At 36.2% G+C, this 21,572-nt stretch overlaps 1 protein-coding gene across 2 annotated transcripts in view; it reads left to right on the plus strand.

Moving 5' to 3' along the window:
* Positions 1–1,821: 1,821 nt before the first annotated feature.
* PPP1R1C (protein phosphatase 1 regulatory inhibitor subunit 1C) overlaps positions 1,822–21,572 on the plus strand; it is a 123,489-nt gene continuing 103,738 nt past the window's right edge. The window contains exons 1-2 of one of the 2 annotated variants that reach the window (XM_059051956.2): positions 1,822–1,902; positions 3,563–3,644. In XM_059051956.2, coding sequence (XP_058907939.1) covers positions 1,822–1,902; positions 3,563–3,644 — 163 coding nt within the window. The remainder of the gene's footprint in view (positions 1,903–3,562; positions 3,645–21,572) is intronic. The other variant, XM_059051957.2, reaches the window with a different exon arrangement.

The following is a 21,572-nucleotide window of genomic DNA, read 5'->3' on the forward strand; positions in this document are numbered from 1 at the left end:
TGAAGTTTTGGATTAATTGCTCACTAGAAGTGGTCTTCTTTTCCTTACATGTAATTTGAAGAAATATTAGAGAAATAACTCCTTTAATGATATCAATTCAGATTTTCTTTCTGAGAACTTTTGTAAACTGTTACACAAAGTGTGATTTATAAGTTTCCTTTTGACACTACAAAGATGAACCCATCACAAGATTTCTTTCTGGTCAGCACTGTTCTCCAATTGAAAGTGCTTTCACATCCACATTTTCATTTGCTTTTTCCCCAGAGGGTATAGAAAACTATTTGAATAATGCATATTACTTTCTATACTCTTTCAACAGAACGTTGCATACTTAAATCATTAAAATGGATTCTTGGGTATGGACTCAAAATTTTAAAAAAAAAAGAAAGAAAACTTTATTTGTAAATGCCTGGAACAGTAGTCAATGTCTAAATGTATTAGCTAAATCTAAAAATATATTAAAAAGTCTAGCATTCATCACACACCATCTTTCAAATAAAGAAGTAGAGAAGTTATTTCTCCTATTAAAGCGGCTTCATTTTCAGCCTTCCTTTGCAAAAGGAGTTGAATGCATGAAGCCATTTGGCTGTGCTACTGCCTCTCCTTAGATATTAACAGATGTGAACAGCAGGCCAGTGGCCCCCTCTACCTTCACCACTAGCCAATATAACCATCATCCTCTATCATTCTGAAGATTTCCCCTTTTACACTTTTTTCCCCTAAGACCTTTTGTTTACATATATCCCCACTATTGGCAACAAATCATAATGCTGGATCCCATTAGGTTTCCACTAATGTCTTCTAGTCACTTCTGTATTCTTCCAAATCAGAGGATATAACTGGCTCCACCAGGAAATAAAATAGAGGTCATTGCAGCAGCCGTGACTGTCAAGCCATTTGCTAAATTTAGCTGTCCAATACTTTCCACTCTAATGAAAACTGTGGACTATAATTATAGAATGCTGGAACAGAACAGGAACTTAAAGGTCACGAAGTCCAATCTCCTTGTTTTTCTGGGAAGGTATGGCGGCCTAGATATAGCCTCTGATTTGCTTGAGGCCACAGAGCTTGTTAGTGGTAGGGATGGAACTTGAACTGAGATCTGCTCAGGCCTGAGGGCAACGTTGCCCTCACACCACCACAGACGCTCTGCATCCCATGATCAGTCTTACCTAACCAGATCTCACGGCATAAATATAGCTGATATTATTGGTGGTGGCTTACCCTCCATGGCAATTCATCAATTTGGTAGCTGGATGTGAAATAACAAAGGTGTCTGACAGATAAAGTTCTCCAAGAGAAAAGAAATGATCCTATGCCCAAACCCTGCCCCCAACTCTAAAAACTTACTGCTTTATGTTCATCAATAATGAATGGCCCATCCCTGCAATACTCAGAGGGAGCTTACATTGCACTTTTGAGCAGCCGGTTAGTAATGTACAGTGGATAGAGCCTTTCTTTCAAATCCCAGGGCAGCAGGTCCTTCAAGGCTAGCATTGCATTTTCAATTAGCTGCTGAGTGAATGCTTGGCATGTGTATATTAGTGAAGAGGCACACAATTAGCTTACAGTTCCTTTCTGTATTGTGCTGAGAGGATCTAAGGGATTGGTGGGGGAACAGGCAAGCCAGGCATCACTGTGGATGTTGAAGAAGGGAGTTACTCAGACCTCGGCATCTTCACTTGCTTTCTCTAGAATTACAGCTATTTATTACGAAGCACTCTGTGTAGCGGGGTGGAGTGCACCTGAGGAAACACATCCCAGACACCACCTGGGGTTAGTCTTTCTGAGCCCTTCACATCTCTAATTCTCATCATTGTCATGGAGCCCAACAGTCCCAAAAAGATACAATTTGCTGTGCCTTTATTCCAGAGTCAGATTGCACCTGAAGCAGCTGAACAGGTAAGTGGAACTGGGTGGGGACCAGCTCCTGTATGTAAGTAATACAGATGTATATTCTTGTTATTAATTGAACGCTTCTCCACCTCTTGAATTTGCCTAACTTTGTGACTTCCCAGGATATGCAAATGAGAAATAATTTCGTTTCCACATGCACTTGTATCTGAGTTGCACTGGGGGAACTACTGGCTAAAATGCAGCATTTCATGTGATACAAATTAGCACCCATTAAGGAAAAATGGTTATATTAGCAGTTTAGATTGGGATCCAAAAATCTGTTTGCTTTTGCTTATTAAAATAACAGGTTCAACATTTGGAGAAACTTCAAATTTTTTTTCAAAATTAGCAAGCTTTTATTTTATTATTTATAATAAAATTATTTATTTATTATTATTCATTTAACAATGAAAGCATTAAATCTCTGAATAATTTCAGATTACAGGCTTAATGTTTCATTTTAATGTTTTCCTTGTGTATCCAAAGCAGTAATTATAAGTATATGTAATATATTATAGGATCGTAGGTATATGTATAATTTAAGAAACATTTTATTCAGGTATTAAAAGTGGTATTTTAACACAACCTGGATTTTTTCCAAGTCTAATATGTCTATATATCTTTATCTCTATCTCTCTCTCATGTGAGATTGGTTTACTGTATCACCTTTCATATTCAGATTTACTTAGACTCTTGATTCAATGGAACCACTTAAAAGATCATTTGTGGTAAAATTACAACAGTGAGGAGGCAAAAACAAATTTATGGGGTCTGCTACCTAATTCATTAATTTCTTAAAACCTAAATTATTCCTGAATCCTCTCCCAAATATCATATACAAAGTCTTAAAAGTAATTATTGAATCTGAGACTCTCAACTTCCTAGAATGTTTTGATAATCTGAAGTAGATTCACCCAAACTCAAGCCAGATAAATACAACCTTGAACATGTATCTATGTTGAATGGGGCATTGGTTCTATCCTGGACAAGATATCATTGTTTAAAATTTATCCACTATCCTACTGATTTGGGAATTTACTTATATATTTAAAAAATCAAGGATACATTAGAAATTCTAATCATAATATGTTCCTGTAACTCCTAAAATAAGAGGAAAAACCCCACACCAAACCTATTAGTTTTAAGTGAATTATATACTTTTGTAAGATCCATATTCATTCTTTATGTGTTAATTTGTTCTAAATAATACTATAGAAAATAAGAAAAGTTTATAATATTAATTGAAGTTAAGAACGTACGCTGTTAAATTTAACCTGCTGGAAATTTGAGTTTTCTAAGCTTCTCTTACCCCGTTTAGACATAAGTGTAATGGATCTTGAAAGCTTCATCAATTTATGAGGCTCCAAGAGAGCCACTAAAATTAGCAAGTCATCCCTGTACCTTCACTGCATATTAGTATTCAGTGGTATCATTTGGTTACATACAGCTATTTCTTTTCTGTGGAAATGTAGCTTTTTGATCAAAGAAGGTGATAATAATATCTGACATTCTACTGTCTGGCTTTCTATTATTCAAAATAAAATTAGCGAGTACCTACTGTGTGCCCCCCAGAAATTTGCTCTTTATGTTGGGAAAAGATGAGGATGGGACAGCCTTGCAAGCTGTAGAGTAACCTGGAACAGAGTCTGACAGTCTCTGACCTTAGCTGGGCCTTTGTTGTTCACAGATCAGGAAAAGAAGACCTACACCAGCATCACTTGTGATTCTCAATGAACATAACCCCCCAGGTAAAGAAGCATGATGTCTTATGTACTGATGTAACAGAATAGAATTGTTTGAGGAACATCAAAGAGCATGCCATTGCCAAAAGATTTCAATTAGCAATAATCTAATAAGCTAGTTTATACAATGGATCATAAACAAAATCAGAAATAGATATTATGAAAACTGTCTCAGCCAACTGCCTGCTTTTCCTCTAGAATGACTTACTGGTGACGATATGCTATGAAATGTTTTGTTAGCAATCACTGTCATGTGTTCAGGTGTTTGCATAGAATCTGGTTCAGTGCTTATTAATGAGCCTGGTAGAAAGTTGTTTAATTAGGTTTCATAGCTCAAATTGCAGCCCTGGAGATACTTATATCTTTACAGAGTTGGTTTTTTATCAAAGGTTATCATGGGGTGGGCAGTGAGCCAGCATTGGCTACAGCTTTGATGCTGATGTAATCTCTGAATAATGCAATTGACAAGTAACCAGATCAATTTTCAGCACTGCCCATATGAGAGCCATTCTGAAGAGCTGCATCCATTTGTTGAGGTTTTATTCTCCATTTCCCGTAAAAAGTAAAGCTGCATTATTATTCCTGATAAAGGACTATGATCTGCAATACACAAACATTATGTACTTATTGAATGGGGGTGATTTTAATTTCACATTTAAGCTCTGTTTCTAGAAATACTAGTAAGACAGCAAAGGTCATGGCACTAATTTGTATCCAGGTAGGACTTGCTGTTGGATTTTTTGTAGGTATAAACAATAGGGTGGCTAAAAAGAGTTTAGTGGAAACATACTAAGTGTAATTACAGATTATAGTGAATGATTCATTTTAAGAACACCCGGGCAAAAGAGTCTTTGACTTTTTCAGATTCCTTTCTAATTAGAGAAACATATATAAGATAAGAAAGTAAAATTCTAATAGAATATTAGTCATGGAGCCCAAATACAGAAAGATGTTCAGTTGTTGGGAAACAAATAAGCAAATGTATTCCTGCTGAAAACAAAGAATTATAATTTGATCCTGTATCTTTAAAGTGCTATAGCATTTTAAAATCATTTTCAAATATATTATTTCACTTAAAAATATAACATATTTGGCTGAATAAGAGATGCAACTGGTAAGAGGTGCAAATAAGTACAAGTAAATAAACATAATAATGAAATCTTTTCATACTGGGAGGTAATTTTAGAGCAATTTTCCATCACAGCCTTTTGTTCATAGTGGCAGACTTCTCCACAGTGTCCTAGAACTTACCTCTCTATGCTAACCTTGAAAAGTGTTGCCCAAAGATATAACAAGAAGAACAGAATCTTCATAATTTCATCTGTACTAAATACTTTGTCCCTATCCAACAATTCTTCATGTTTCAAATATTATCTGAACATCCTCTATCAAATAAAACAAAACAAATAACAGCAACAACAAAAAAACTTAATTGTTAAATGACCTTGTTAAAGCAATTGTTGCTTTTAGCCCTGGAAAGCAATGCGTTTGTTGACAAGTAAAAATCGGGTGCAGCTTTAAATCCTGGTAAATAAACAAATCTCTTCAATTTATTGAAATTGCCCAGGACACATATGAGTATTCTTGGAATCACCTATCGTTAACGCTCTTTAAAATTCAAATCCCTGAAAATCTTTCTTGTCAATTAATGAAGCAAAGAAAATTAAATTTTCCATTACAGAGACATAATTAACAAACCTTTCCAATTCATATGATAAGATCGGTATATTGTAGTCATTGTTAAATGAATTAGACATGGCTTACTTAAAAAAAAATTCTTTTCAGGAGTTTGCAGAAATAGTCTGTTATAAAAGAACATTTGAAAGAATGATTTAATTTTCGATTAGAAATAAAGGAAATAGAAAGATATTTCAACATGTAAATCCAGATTGTTTTTTAGTTCATCTTTGCCTGTGTAAACATACAGATGAGGTGGGCACCTGACTGGTAAGATTCCAGGGGCAACAAAATATCACATCAGTCCCTTTCTAACCAACAGCCTAGAATTCTCAGCAGTAGAGACACTAGGGAAACAGTTACATAACCTGTTAAGGATATACCCTCCAGCATAGATTAATCAATTTAATTCAAAATAATGGGACAAAAGACTAAAAATGTTAAATTGAAGGCATCATATCTGAAAAAATTTAAAAGCAAAGGGTGTGTCTTTATGGTGGAGAGGGCAGAAACTACGTTTGCTTCTTGCAATGACTCTAAACAGCCAATGGCAGTAAAAAGGTACCAGAAGCCGGAGATGCGGAGGTAGAGGTGCACCAAAGACAAATTTCATCTTTTTCAAACGTTTTCTAGGGCTACCAATTTGAGTGACCTTGTAGCAAACTGCTTGTCTTTCAGAATTTTTAATCTTCTGAGTAAGTGCCTATTTATGATAGCCTCTCTGAGGTTATACAGTAAGAGTCTCATTGTCTTATCTTGTACTATTTGCTTTTACTCTTGTACAATATGTAGTTAACTGGTTTGGTGTCTATATTTTTATTTAAAGGGATGACTATATATAAATCTTCTCTATTTAGAAGTAAATGACAATGTCACTTACTACAATTTATTTCATCACATTTCTAGACTTACTTAAACATTACTTGTATTTACAATAGTAGGCTTATGAGAAGACTGTATATTTATTTGGCTACCAGTATTAGAAACCTAGAATTGGGAAAGAACTTCAGAAAATACCTAATCTAACCACACTTCTTCATGAAAGATACAGAAATTGATCCAAGTCCCTGAGACTTGCTCCATTTTGTATATATCAGAGAAGAATCCATAATTACAACTAATTTTCAATGAGATCAAATAATTTTACAAGTTAGAAAATACAGTTTCTTATGAAAAACTTGAGTGATGCCCCACTTTATTCTAAAATAACTCTTCATTTACTCTTGTCAATAAAAGTTCATTTACTCACCTTTAAAAAAAAATTATTTATTTATTTACTTTCTTATTTATTTATTCGGCTGCACTTGCGCAGCTTGTGGGATCTCAGTTCCCCAGGGATTGAACCCAGGCCACGACAGTGAAAGCCCAGAATCCTAACCACTAGGTCACCAGGGAACTCCCTACTCACCTTTTTAAATACATAAGGCAATTCTTCATTACTTTTCTGGATTGAGTATTCCCAGTACCCAATAAGGGCCTTAATGAGCTCTATCCAAACTCTCCTTGTCTCTAGGCCTTTGGAGCCTAGAGCTGGACACAGTCTTCCAGTAAAAAGCCAGATTAGAACAGGCCTTCTGAATATTAAAGTTTGTGGCATCCATTCTTTTCCACTTACTGTTAAGCAGAGACAATATGGTTACAACTAAGTTTAATGGACCTGATGCCTATTAAACATGAGTGAACTGTAAGAGGCCAGGAGCTTACTGAAGATTTGGGTAAGTACACAGGAGTTTTGGCATCATTTAGAAGTTTGCTGTACATCTAATAAGTGGGACCAGACATATAATGTAAAATAGGATATATTTATTGAACTTCCTATCACAGCCAAATCTGGGGGAAACTGACTTTGTCTTCAACACTTTTCACTCCAAATAGTCTTAGAAATGAGGAATAAAAACAAAGCATTTTCTCACATGGGCCATGTTCCTAAAAATTACTTAATAAAGTGACATATGAATTCGATATCTCACCATCTCCTTTCAGCCTTGAGAGTAAGTCTAGTCAGTAAAGAGAACTGGGATTTCCAATTGATTGGGCTATTTGGCTCCACACACTGAAAAAGAAGCCACAGTCCATTCTGGAAGTAGCATGTGACTTTCTAAATGAGGCTTGCATTTTAGGAATTTGAAAGTAAGTTGACTAATAAGATTTTCAAGGCTCTGTATTTAAAATCCTGAGACACTGGATGACAGAGAATACTGCTGGACTCAGACTGAGCTGTTCAGAGCAGAGAGGCTCCAGAAATTTTCAATGATGTGAGGTTTTGCAGGGTCATCAAGTTAAAGTGGACATTTATTTCTAGTGTTAGGGCATTCATATGCAAACAGTCTCTCTTCATGGAGACCCTCTATTTTACAAAATGAGTGATTGGTAGGCAATGGGCACCCTGAGTACAAGTTCCAGGCATCGCACTGAGGATTTTCCTGGCATTCTTAAGGATGGGTAAGACATCATCAGTCCCACACCTGGAGGGGCCTGTCACCCCCAAGGACCTCTAATCAAATGTGTTCAAGTAAAAGCTGTACTGGACCTATTAACCATACAGTTTTGTTTCATTCTTTTTTCTCATCTTCTTTGGGAATGTGGTTGTAATTCATTCTGATCCACAATTATTGTTGATTGTTCAGCATTAATTTTGCCTTCTGAACATTAATGACAGTACAAAAGAAAGAAAGGTCCATTGTCTGAAGACTCTTCAAGGTTTAACTGGTATTAATTTCTGTCAGAAAAGCCTATTGTTTTCTCCTCAGCATTTATTTCTATAAGTTATTGAATGCCGAACCATGCTGAATGAGTTAAAGATAAGTAATGCAGGGACTTTCCTGGTGGTCCAGTGGTTAAGACTCTGAGCTCCCCATGCAGGGGGCACAGATTCTATCTCTGGTCGGGCAGCTAAGATCTCACATGCTGCACGGTGCAGCCAAAAAAAAAAATTTCAAAGATAAGTGACGCATGTGGCTTTCTGAGGTTCATGTACTGTACAACTGATTGACTTATTTTCCTATAACTTCAGTCTGTGCAGCCAAATAACCCCATCAATAGGAATAATTGTGAACCAAAGATGAGGTTCCAGTTCTTAGTCATGCCAAAGTTTGCTATACTATAAGTGTTCAAAGGACTAGTGTAATCTTCAAATCGAATGGAAGAAAAATGAAGGGGCAAATTATAAAACTATGAAATAGTGCTGTTTCATTTCAGCAAGATTACTACTTTTGCTCATTTTGAGCAATAGTATATACTGCTCACCTTTTACACTGATTTTAATAAGAAATAGCTTAGTGAAATATGACAGAATTATGGTAGGTTCAATTCACTTCCTTTTTCTTGGTCTCTGTTTTCCTACTTGTGGGGATTATAGCAGGTGAAAATAACCCTAAGGTCCTTCTGCATGATGTAGAAAGGCAGTGTTTGTAGTAGGTAAAGCACACTGCCTTTGGAGTAAGACTTGGGTTTGAATCCCAGCTTTGCTGGTTCCTGGTAGTGAGACATTGGGTGTGCAGTTGACCTCCGTGGGCTCAATTTCCCCCTTTTTAAAAGAGGACATCGAGGTGTAAGAAAATGCATAGCACAGTGTCTGCAACCAAACAGATACTGAAGACATGCGATCCCCCTGCGTCATTATATCCATGCTGAGAAAAGCTGAGTTCTCCTAAAACCTGCATTTCTTATCAGAAGATGTCCCAGCTCTTTTCCCGTCCTGACTGCATTAGGCAGTGTCAAACAAACAGTGTCCCCATGAGGCATTGGTTCTTGATAAGAGAAAAGATGTACCATAACTCCTAATTCATCAGGATAAGAATACACAATTATGGAATTGTTATGGATCTTATACTGTGGTATTTGTTCAACTGACCATGTCTGGTTTACAAACATAATTTTCATGAAATATGAGTCCTTGGGAATATTTTAAAATAAGCATGTTACTGATATCTATAAAGTTATGAAAAAATATATTGCAAGCAAGAGATCTTTGTGAAAGATTTGTATCCAATCACAAATGCAATTCATGGGAATTCCCTGGTGGTTCAGTGGTTAGGACTCTGTGCTTTCACTGCTGAGGGCCCGGGTTCGATGCCTGATCAGGGAACTGAGATCCTGCAAACCACTTGGCATAATCAAAAAAAAAAAAAAATGCAATTCATATCCTAATAGTATGTGGAAAGAAAGAAGATTGAATATGGAGTATAAAAATCCTTTAGTGATATCTATTAAACTCTCATTTGATTGCTCACATTTGATTCCACTCCATTTGCTCTCACTTCCTTCCATACACCATTCCTGTGCTATATTTTGGGTAAGTTTTCTTCCTTTGGTTCCTCCTTTTGGTTCCTTTGCCAACTCTTAAGACAGCCTAGGCTGACTCATTTGTGTAAATCACTCTCCATGTTTTCCAATTAATCTTATTTAGATTGCAGTCTGAGACTCATTTAAATCTCAAAACTTTCCCCTAACTAATCTGATTCATTGTCTGGCTTTGTTATTCCAATACTCTCCTCTCACCTGCAACTCTTGAAGGTATTTATTGATTTATACATTCAATTCAATTAAGTATTTACTGAGTCCTTATTCTAAATCCTCGAGGAACATGTGGACTAAGTAACAGAGAATAGTACACCTGGATGAACCAGGATACAATTGTAATAACAGAAATTCCAACAGCTCAGACCACAGTAAGATTAATTCTGGCCAAGATACAGAGGCATTTATTTTTCATGCTCACTACTCTATGAAACATTTGTAAAACTTGTCTTGATCTTTTGGCTTTAAGCTTTTAAGAATTGGCATCAGAGCTGAAATTTTACTATTTATTCCAAACTAGTAGCACAGATATAGCTACTCAAACTAGTAGCATATCTAGTAGATATTAGATGCCCATGGTCGATTAAATTTAAGTGGATAAAAAAATATATTCTCAAATCCAATGGCAACCTATCAAACTTTCTGGGCACTTATTCTGGCTAAGGCACAGTGTTAGCTGCTCTAGGGGATAAAATAGGTAAGTCACCATCCCTGACCTCATGGAGAAACCTACCTGAGGCATAATTTGACACATGTATATATATTGGTAGTAAGATCAACAACATGTGTCAAAATACAAAATATATTTCAATTCAGTACAGAAATGTTTACCATAGGATGTTTTGGGTGATTAGGTTATAATGTTGTAAAATACGGTACAGAGACTAGATGCTTGATAAATGGCAACTCTTATTTTGGAGAGGCCGGCATGTACTACTTAGGAATAGAGGTGTTGGAATCACTCAGGCTTGAATCTGGCACTCAGATGGCTGCTTACTGCCTGTGTTACCCCAAAAAAGTGGCTCATCCTTTTAAGGCCCATTAAAAGTGAGGAAGCTGGGTTCACGAGGCTCTGAAAAGCTTACTTTTTCCCAACACTACCAAATTTCACTCAATATAAAATATATTCATTAGAAATAAGGCTATTCTGCATCCATTGAATAAACAGACGTACATTTTTGTGTCTACATAATAGTACTCATGGACAACATCATAATCAGCTGTTCTGGGGAGCTTAAGGGCACATTCAATTTCAAATTTAAGCTAGAAAAATTTTCTAACAGCTCTTTCTAATTGTTTCTATTTCATAATCACATTCAAGGAGAACAGTAAATTACCAAACCTCTAACAAAAAATTTAACCAAGATATGCAGTTAACAGAGAAGGGTTATTTATGTATTTATTTTAGAATGGCTCAGGAGCAAGCTTTCAAACTTTGGGATTTTCTATCCTTTCTTCCACCATTTTGTATTCATGACTTTGACCAAGTAGTGATCTGATGCTGTTCCAGCAATACCAGACACAATTTGGTTAGCAGAACTTACCAGGGGCTAAAGCTGAAATGCCTGCACAGGGTCCAGACAGGTGACATAGATGCCTGCCTGGGCTCCGTGTAGGATGCTGTGAAGGGTACCGTGGTCTACTTGGAGGATGCAAGCTCCATTCAAGGCTGTCAAACTAAACAGATAACACTGCAAAGAAAGAGAAAAACACTGTAAGGGATGGAGGCACCTAAGTGGTAAGATTTTAGAGATGCTGGAAAATATCTCCCTAAATCCGTTTCCATACTACCTGAAATTCTACCTTTTGAAGTTGTTGTTAATACTGTTACTATATTCTATCTTTTGAAAAACCTAGTACTCTGATCAGATGTAACACATTGTCCTGGCAAGTAGTCTACCTGGAGCTCAAAAAGCCTGAGGTGGAGAGAAAGGAAGGTCCTGGAGCAAATGTCCCAGCTGCAAGGATTAGGTCCCTCCGAATTCATCTCTTCCCTCCCAGTCTGTTTGCTGTTGTTGCCTTCTCCATACTCGTCCCCTTCATATCTTCCTTAGCATTTCAGGGGGCCCCTGAACGTGCTGGGGAATTTTAAATCTATATCTATGAGTCTTTTCTGTGTTATGGATAGAAGATTATCTTTGAATTTAACTCAATGATTTTGTATCACTTAGGGTAATTTGATATAGTAATTATAGCACTTAACAAGGTTATTTGTGAAATAAGTTGTCAAAACCTGCATCATCAAAGGGAGATATCTTGACAGTCTGGTTAGAATACAATTACAGCGCAACCTTGGCAATAATGCTGAGAAAAAAGTACTGTGAGAACTAAGAAAAGCTAGGAAATTTGTAATCTTTCTGGGTTTTTTTGTTGTTCTTTCATTCTCTGGGAGCAATTTTCCTTCATTATGGGAAACAATTTTCAGAATCACACTCTTTACAAATAAATACATATTGACCTGCTCATAAAAATAGAACTGAATGCACAAAATGGAAGAATGAGAACAACAGTTATTTTGGAATCCAATTTTTAGAATAATTTGCCTCAATGTAACATCAGCTTATGCTTTTTTTCCCTGTCTGCTGAAGAACAGACTATTAGAACACATATACACAATAGATATTTCTATGCACAAACACATGTACACATGCTTATATAAGCCAAATACACAACTGTGTGTAAAAATATCACAGGTTATTTATCCATATAATAAAATCCACCTGCACTAAGTGACTTGATTTTAAAAAGGCCAGCACCTACCAAAGTATCTAGAAAAGCTTCGTGAATTCAGGTTACAAATGGAATAAGCTAATAGTTATTTAAATTTCTAACCCTTTGAACTTGAAACCAATAAATCAAAAACTAATCACATTTGAAAACCCATGAATAAAAAACATTGAAATTACATTGGCATAGATTCAAATGGTGAGATTTGTTAAATTATTTTTTTTAATCAGAAGAATATTTTTAAAAATAAGTTACATTTATTGAATATTAGTTATTTTAAGACTATTCTCTCATTTTGGAGGTTTCCTGTGCCCATTTTCATAATTCATGAATACAGGGAGAAGTATTTTAATTAGAAACAGAAAGTGAGCTCCTCCAACTACCACCTGAAAATCAATGTCTAACTGAAATGTGTCCCCTAAACTGAAATCAACATTTAAACTTTTGACCTCAACATTTCTGTTAATGTTATCTCCATTCCCCTTATTGCTGAACCACATAACCTTGGAATCAGATCTGAACCCTTTCTCTCTCCCTTGAACCTATCAATGGCTCTTCTGATGATTCTTCTGTACAGGTTGAATCTATCTCACTATATTTTTATTTTCTCTGCTCAGTCTAGACACTTATGGCTTTATTTCAAAAGAATACAGTAACTCCCAAACTGCTTTTCCATGGCTTTAACACTGGGAGGTGGTTTTGTGTAGAGTTAACAGCCCTAATTTCAGAATCAATGAACATGGCATGACTTAGAATCAAATCATGGCATGACTGAATATCTGAGTCTTAGTTTCCAATTCTATGAAGCACAGATCATGGCAATTCCAACACTGGTCGTGTTGCTGGAATCCAGCAAGATGACGTATGCTAGCAATGCGACTGATGGGAGATTTATTCTTTCCCCATTCTGATTTGTGTGAAAGGGTTTTGGCAGACAATTATATAATGGGTGATTGGCTAGGCCAGCTTTACTTTTCCAAATGGATTTGTTATGAGCTCTACTTTGTATACTACAATATAATTTACCAGTCCTAGTTTTTAATTAGCCATAGCTAAGAAGAAGAGTAAGGCACATAAAGTTGTCTTATGATGAGCTCATGTTTCATCATAATGTGCACGTTATTCCTACTTCTTGCTTTAAGTAAGTCAGTCAATCAACAGATGAATGGATAAAGATGTGGCATATATATACAAGGGAATATTACTCAGCCATAAAAAGAAATGAAATTGTGTTATTTGTAGTGAGGTAGATGGACGAAGAGTCTCATACAGAGTGAAGTAAGTCAAAGAGAAAAACAAATACTGTATGCTAACATATATATGGAATCTAAAAAAAAAAAATGGTTCTGAAGAACCTAGGGGCAGGGCAGGAATAAAGATGCAGATGTAGAGAATGGACTTGAGGACAGGAGGAGGGGGAAGGGTAAGCTGGGATGAAGTGAGAGAGTGGCATGGACATATATACACTACTAAGTGTAAAATAGATAGCTAGTGGGAAGCAGCCACATAGCACAGGATTAGCTCAGTGCTTTGTGACCACCTAGAGGGGTGGGATAGGGAGGGTGGGAGGGAGACGCAAGAGGGAGGAAATATGGGGATGTATGTATATGTATAGCTGATTCACTTTGCTGTACAGAAGAAACTAACACACCATTGTAAAGCAATTATACTCCAATAAAGATGTTAAAAAAATAATAATAATAAATAAGTCTGTCATTTCCACCGTAGTCTATGGAGTCTTTATTACACAAATTGTTGATAACTGTACTAAAGTTGAGATTTAAAAAATGAACAGAAGAAAGAAAAATAGTTGTGTTAGATTATGGCTGGCACTGCAGCTTTATATCTATTTCCTTCTTTATTTTTGGTGGAGGGCTTGAAGGTTGAACAGGAACTTTGTTCATTTGCCGTAGGTACCTTCCTATTGAAAATGGGCAGCGATTTCTGATTAAGCAGGACAGACTCAGACTAGATTTGGTTTCCAAAGCACTCTAAGGATTATCCACTCTCCCTTCATGGATCCTAAATACAGCCCACCTGCCCCCAACGATTAAAATGTTTTCAAGAAATAATGCCAGAAACCCACTCACCATCACATTTCAGTGAAGTAAAATGTCATGAATGATTGAGCTAAAATGTCTCATCTCAGATTCCACCACAGGTCATTTTACTTTGTGAATAGCCCAGAATTCCTGCTTTACTTAGCCAATGAAGGGCACCTTTTTGCTCAAGGTCTTGGAGACAGCTGAAGATATTTTCATACCCTAATTCTGCAGTCCACTGACATCATTAGAATCAAGGCAAACACCAGCTGTAATGTTTATATGGACAGTTACAGTATAAGGGACATATGTAAAATACATTTTGAAGTATATTTAGGACCTAAAAGACAAAATTACCTCTAAGCTACAAATAAAATAATTTTTAAAAACCATATAAGCTCAAAGGCAAATTTAAAGAGGTTGATAGTAATGTATCTCACCTTTGGTAGTTTTCTAATTTGCAAACCTATTTCACTTATAAATATATATCCTCAACAACTCTGTGAGATGAATATTATAACCTCCATTTTAGAAAAAGGGTGATAGATGAGCTGCTCAATGTCAAAGAAGCTAGTACATTAGTGGGCCTGAAATTTAAACACACATTGTCTATCCAAGGTCAGTGTGCTTTCCACTACATTAATAACACTTTTCTCTCTACAAATAAGCAACATCATACCCTTACTATTTTATTTCTCTCTTCCTCATGGAAGCAGTTATAAGCAAGTTCTTCACTGTAACTTGGCCAAGTGAGATTCTGTTTGATATGACACCAGAATGTACTTCTTTCCATTCCAATGTGAGTTTGTTTTAGAGTGGTAATTCTACACCTTTTTTTTCTTTTCTTGGATAATTTATTAGATAAGAGGACTTCAGAGTTGTTAATACTAGATTTTTTATTATATAAGCAAAAATTCAGATTACCAAACAGAAATATAAATCTTACCCATTATTCCATTCTTAGAGTTAGACCTCGTTATTTATGCATGTGTCCATTTGCCTATTTATCTGTACTTATTAAGAAAAATAATTGTCTTAACTTAAAACATTAGTTGGAGGGCCAATGGTTTACATTTGGATCCTAGTTGACCAAGAACATGACCAATTTGTACACATACTGGGATGTCATCTTCCCTTCCCATCAACTGTAGTTCTTATCCTCCTAGACTCAAATCAAACCTCCCTTCTTATATGAAACCTTCATTGACCACTCCAGCTAGAAGGCTTTATTCCAGGAGAAGTAACAAGTCACTGGATCCCTTAACTCATTTGCTCCCTGCTCCCACTGATTGTTGATGACTTTCTGTCACCTAGTAATGCCCTGAAGAAATGAATTATAGAATTAATAATTTTTTTTTTTGGTTGTGTCGGGTCTTAGTTGTGGCATGCAGGATCTTTTGTTGCAGTGCACGGGCTCTTCATTGCAGCACACAGGCTTCTCTCTAGTTGTGGCACGTGGGCTCCAGAGTGTGTGGGCTCTGTAGTTGTAGCTCAGGGGCTCAGTAGTTGTGGTGCGTGGGCTTAGTTGCCCCAAGGCATGTGGGATCTTAGTTCCCCGACCAGGGATCGAATCTGCTTCCCCTGCATTGGAAGGTGGATTCTTAACCACTGGACCACCAGGGAAGTCCCAGAATTAATAAATTTTGATGTGAGTCAGAAGAAAAAAGATTGGGTCACAAGGCCCTTCCATGTGTATCAGTCTTTAGTTAAGTACTCTCTGGGTATCAGGGCTGCAGAAAAGGGCTCTGAGGATCTGGGAGAATGACTGGAAAGATGCCTTACTATGGAAGGAAAATAGAGACCATTTAAAACTAACCTGATTATTTCACAATAATATTTCACAATAATATTTCACATCCTAACATCTCACAAGTACCTACAAATGATGACTCACTGGATTGTCATGAGTTCTTACATTAAATATTTATGGAAATAACTAAAAGTAGCCTTTGCTCTGTAACAAACAGCATGAACAAAATTCTTGGAATCATCTCAGCAAGGATACATTTTAGTAGTAGAGGACTTGAGCTGGTTGTGTTGTTTTTGTATACACATGCTTTGAATTAAACACTACAGGCAACCGGTGACTGTGGATACATAGGCAATTTTGCATAATGATGATTTGGGGATTTCTTATGTTTTACAGGACAATTTAAAACCTGAGTATGTTTTGCCTAATGACTAATTTTATTCTTTGGTTGTCTTTAAATTATTTGAACCTGATTTTAAAATGTCAGTAAAATGGTGATGGTGGAAAAGTGAATATATAATCAATTTGTCTGCTTTCTTAGAAAAATATAGGGGTTCAAGAGTTCAATACCATCAAACAGCAGCAGACTTTATGCACTGAATGAATGGCCAGATATTTTCCTTCTATGCTAACATATGTGACCAGATAAATAGGAGCTAGGTCTTCTTTTCATTTTCTTTGAATAGTGAAATAAATATTTTACCTGGTAATTTTACTTCAACTATTTTCTTTTCTTTAGCAATAAGCTATCAGGGAATAGTGAGTAACCTGCAGTCAATACTGGAAAGCAAACAGTTCATTACCTACCAAAAGCATTTAAAATTATACAACTTCACTGAAAAATCCATTTGATTGGTTTGTAAGATTTGTACATAAATGAAACTTAATGACTGCATGAAAAATAATTTTAGAGTGGACCTGGTACCTTATTCTTCCTTTCCCTAACTTTTTACACAAAGAAACCATAGAAACAAATTACTTTTGGCCCCAGTGAATTATTTGCAAACATATCTGTATTTAGCTTCACATTACAGCATTCCAGCTGCTTTATTATTTTCTGACTGAGTCAGATAAAATTTGTGTTTTACGTATTCTTGTTATCTGGGTACGTATTAACATGTCTATCATTATGGGCTACTGCTGGTATATCACGCCAAAATGAGCTCATTACAGGCATCAGCTCCATTTCCTCATTTCTAACTTGGTTTGACATTCTTCTTGGCAAATTTTCCAGACATACCACAATCCATTTTCTGTTGAGATATTTTTCTCTTTTAATATTAAATTTTTCTGTGTAGCAGCTAGAAAATGAGGAATCGACCTCATTTTTTTTAAGCTATAGAATTACATTTCACTGCAGTGAAAAATCTGAAAGGCTTTAACATCAAACTCCTTATGAGAAAACAGCTTTCTTAGATATGAGGTAAACTTGAAACTTTGACACAAAATAAATCGAGAAGAAATAGAATATGATTTCCTACTCCAAATCTTACATGCTAAGGAAACAAACACACAAACATACAAACTGAAACAAAACAAGACAAAAATAATAAACACTTAAAACATCATTGGTATGTAAGTCATCAGATTTATGTTTTTATTAATAATGTAATTATTATGTAAAAATTAATGATTCCTTGCTCTTAAAGTAGAGTGCGTAGATTTTGCTTTTTATTAATAACTTTGGTTCAATGTTTTGATGAAGAAAAAAAGTTACTAAGACCAAAAGAGCACCAAAATGATATTTCAAAGAACTAAAAACTAAAATATTTGGTTTTTAACAGTTTATTAATGTGCTTCATGACCTAGACTGATTTACATGCTTTAAACACTCCAAATCCAAATTACAAATATAGAAATATTCATACTAATTACCATCAAACATTTGGTAGCTGGAAGCATATATGAAAAAAACTCTGTTTATAAGCTCACTCTGAGTATCTGTACATAACCCCCAAATATGCCATCAATCATCTTATTGGACAGGACTGACTTGTATTTTGTCCTATGGGACAAAAATAGTAAGGAGCTTCCCTTGGAGAGAAGGGTGGTGGTTAATAACATTGTGACAACTATCAACACATCAGAATTAAAAAGAAGTATGTAAATTGTCAACATTTTAAACTACTGTGATAAAGTCCTTTGTAATTTGTGCTTATATTTGAGATCTATGCTACATATTCTTGCCTCATCTTTTCCAAACAGTACTCTTGTATTTCATTGTATTTGCTCCTCTCTGCTCCTTATGGAATAACACTTAGATCCCTTAGCCTGGTATACAAGATCCTTGACAGTCTGGGTTGAACCAAATTCTCCAGCTCTAGTTTATTCCCAGGCCTGAACCTGTGTCTCTGACAAGATTGGCTACTTGTTCTCTAACAATTTCCACCTTAAATCTTTGAATAGAAAATTTTTTCCTGGGCTTCCCTGGTGGCGCAATGGTTAAGAATCCTCCTGCCAATGCAGGGGACACGGGTACAAGCCCTGGTCCGGGAAGATCCCACATGCCACAGAGCAACTAAGCCTGTGCGCCACCACTACTGAACCTGCACTCTAGAGCTCGTAAGCCACAACTACTGAGCCTTGTGCCACAACTATTGAAGCCCGCATGCCTAGAGCTCATGCTCTGCAACAAGAGAAGCCACTGCAATGAGAAGCCTGCACACCACAACGAAGTGTAGCCCTCGCTCACCACAACTAGAGAAAGCCCGCAAGCAGCAACAAAGACCCAACACAGCCAAAAATAAATAAATAAATTTATTTAAAAAAAAATGTTTTCCTACTTAGAATGCCCTCACCACTACTTTATTTTACTAAACATGCTTTTTAAGATGCTCAGATCTATCTCATTTCATTCATTTCTGGACATGAACATTTATCAAAAATATAACTTCTAGCATCTCAGAGCTGAAAAAATACTACTAAGTAGAGTTCAGTTAGGTAGCTGTTTAAATTCACTAGTAGTTAAGTTTCCTATATTCTACTACAGCTGGACATTGATTCAGTCTGTGACATCTCCAACCTAATAAACTGAAGTCAACCTCTATGACTTTTGTTGAATTGCCACTTTTTTTTCCTGAAACTAAACTTTATCATTTGGACTTGATAAAAGAGTAATTAATCATTGAAAAAAGGAAAAAAGGAATGCTCAATAGCCACCCTAATTTCCACTGAAACCATCCTCTTCCATTAATTTTATTTGAAAGGATTATTTTTGACAAGCAAAGGAAACATGCAGTAAAATGGGTAAAAGCCACGATATTGGTTCTATTTTGGTCTCAACTCTATGCAGGATTACTTTCTCTAGGGATCCCAGTTGATGATTAGTCAGATTCCACTTGACCATTTCCAGTGATAGGTTTAGCTCTTTTTGAAGCATCATGGTTATGATTGGACAGCTCTATTTGTTAGAAAGTTATGCCTTATATCTAGTGGGAATATCCTTCTTGAATCTTTCAACTACTCATCCTGGTATGTTCTTCTAAAGGATTTCAGAAAAAGTGTAATACTTCTTCCAAATGAGAACACTTCATATGTTTGGGGACAGGCATCTCGTTTACCCTCAGTTCTCTCTTGACTAAAAATTTTAGTTACATTTATCCCTTTTAAGTTGAAATATAGTTGATTTACAATATTGTGTTAGTTTCAGGTGTACAGCAAAGTGATTCAGTTACATATACATATTTTTTCAGATTCTTTTCCATTATAGGTTATTATAAGATATTGAATATTGTCCTCTGTGCTATACAGTAAATCCATATTGCTTATCTATTTTAGTATAGTAGTTTGTATCTGTTAATCCTATACTCACATTTATCTTTATGATTGTGATATGGTTTTCAGAAATCTCACCATTTTGCTCCCTAGTGATACTCATATTTTTTAGCATAGTACCCAAATTTCACTCTTTTAACTGTTAGTTACTGAACATCTACTACAGGCCAGTGCCATATATATATCTAAAAAACGCGAGGATTCACAATAAAAGGTGATGGGGTTTGTGGTAGCAGAAATATAGGATACTTTAGAAGCACACAGAACACATAGCCCAGTCAGTAATGGCTTAATGGAGGAAGGATGTTTGTGCTGAAACCTGAAGGAAAAAGCAGGGGAGACTATTCAAGACAGAGGGGGAAAACAGGGACAAAGTCTCAGAAGCAGGGCAAGGCACTGCAGATTCAAGGAAGTGAGAGGAGTCCAGTATGATGCAGCGCGGAGTGGCATCGGGTAGGGGTGGAGATTAGGCAGGCACCATGTTGGGGAGCATCATAAACATTTTAAAGGAGTTATGATTAGGACCCACCAAATGGTTTTAAGCAAGAGAGCTCACATGCTCAAATTTTATTCTGAAATGGTCCCTGTGGCTGCAGATAAAGAATGGATAGGAGGCAGAAGGTCTGAGTGCATGGGAAGTCAGTGGACCTGATTAATGGGATGGCAGAGGGGGAGATGGTAATAACAAAGAAGTTTGAGTGATGGCTATAGATGCTGGAGCCTTTCCTAAAAACACAGTGCACATTTGGAAGAGAGTGGGGAAAGGTGATGAGTTCAGAATGGAACACATTACTTTGGATACAGTGGATAAAAGAGACAGCTCTCATTCAAATTCCATATGAAATATTCATAACATTCCTGGAAGTAATGCCTCAATAATGGAGCCACTAGTATTAAAAAGCAATTTTCTAGAGCCTTTTAAGAGTAAACACAATGCTCTTATAAAAAGGAAATGTTTACTTAGTAATTATTACCTTAATAATGTTGGCAATATATCTACTTTAGGCTCAGTATAACTACCTGAAAAACAATAATTGCTCTTAATCATTAAAGATCTCCAAGTAAACACATACATTATTAGCCAAGCAATTCTGCTCAACTGCTCACATCTACTTATCTGCTGAGTCACTAACCTGCTGCCTGACAATCCAGGGCATGGGTGTTATCCTAGGTCTGATGACTGTTCTGTATGCATGGGCTCCAAGGAATAGCTAATACTAAACTGTATGGCCTCAGTTCAACACATCTATTTAAACTCAAAGTCCAACTGGAGCAAAATCTTAAATTCTTCTTTGACGAATTATATATACTTCTCATTTTCAGTATTTAGCAAAGTGCACATGTGTGGCTGAACAAGTTATCTAAGTATGGATCTCGGAAGTTTTTAAGATTGATAAAGTTAGAAGCAGCAAATTGTTTCAATCTGTAAGTGTATTTGTTATTCGCCATATAACTACATGTAATTTCTGTCATTTATGCCATTATTTTTTTTCTTAGAGGATTATTTTTTTGACTCTATTTATGGCTACGTTGGGTCTGTTGCTGTGTGCAGGCTTTCTCTAGTTGCAGCGAGCGGGGGCTACTCTTCGTTGTGGTGCACTGGCTTTTCTTTGTTGCAGAGCATGGGTTCTAGGTGTGCGGGGCTCTGTAGTTGTAGCACGTGGG

This window comes from Kogia breviceps, chromosome 2, assembly GCF_026419965.1.
Source record: "Kogia breviceps isolate mKogBre1 chromosome 2, mKogBre1 haplotype 1, whole genome shotgun sequence".
In the NCBI taxonomy this organism is placed as follows: Eukaryota; Metazoa; Chordata; class Mammalia; order Artiodactyla; family Physeteridae; genus Kogia; species Kogia breviceps.